The sequence below is a fragment of the Mesitornis unicolor genome, unplaced genomic scaffold, assembly GCF_000695765.1.
Source record: "Mesitornis unicolor isolate BGI_N332 unplaced genomic scaffold, ASM69576v1 scaffold29069, whole genome shotgun sequence".
Taxonomy (NCBI): Eukaryota; Metazoa; Chordata; class Aves; order Mesitornithiformes; family Mesitornithidae; genus Mesitornis; species Mesitornis unicolor.
In genome coordinates this window covers 7896-8253 of record NW_010205663.1, presented here as the reverse complement: position 1 = coordinate 8253, position 358 = coordinate 7896, and the positions used below count along the sequence as shown (strand labels likewise).

The window sequence follows — 358 nt, the reverse complement described above, 5'->3', positions numbered from 1 at the left end:
CAGCTTCTTGATGCGGATGATGCTGTCGTAGAGAGAGGGCTGGAGGCTCTGGGCCACGGCATTGGCCAGGATGACGGCAATCATGACGGGCAGGATGTGTGAAATCTGCCCCGTCAGCTCGAAGACAATGACGGCGGAGGGGTGACGGCGCCCGACAGTGCAGCTGCCCCTGAGGGGACACAGGGACAGCCATCAGGTGCTGCCTGCCAGGCTGGGTCCCCACCACCTCCACCACACCTGAAGCCCTTGGGACCTCCTGGAGATGTCCCCAGGGTTGGTGTCACGCTCAGTTCCTGGGGACACGACCTCAGCCCTGGCAAACCCACTGGCTTTTTTGGAGACATTCCCCCACCCGGGC

General features: G+C 63.1%; 1 protein-coding gene across 1 annotated transcript in view; it reads right to left on the bottom strand.

Annotated features, from left to right (window-relative positions):
• Positions 1 to 3: 3 nt before the first annotated feature.
• Positions 4 to 358, bottom strand: part of LOC104546168 (chloride channel protein 2-like) — a gene marked incomplete at both ends in the record, with an annotated part of 3694 nt that continues 3339 nt past the window's right edge. The window contains 2 exon segments of the mRNA XM_010191487.1: positions 4 to 140; positions 143 to 270. Coding sequence (XP_010189789.1) covers positions 4 to 140; positions 143 to 270 — 265 coding nt within the window.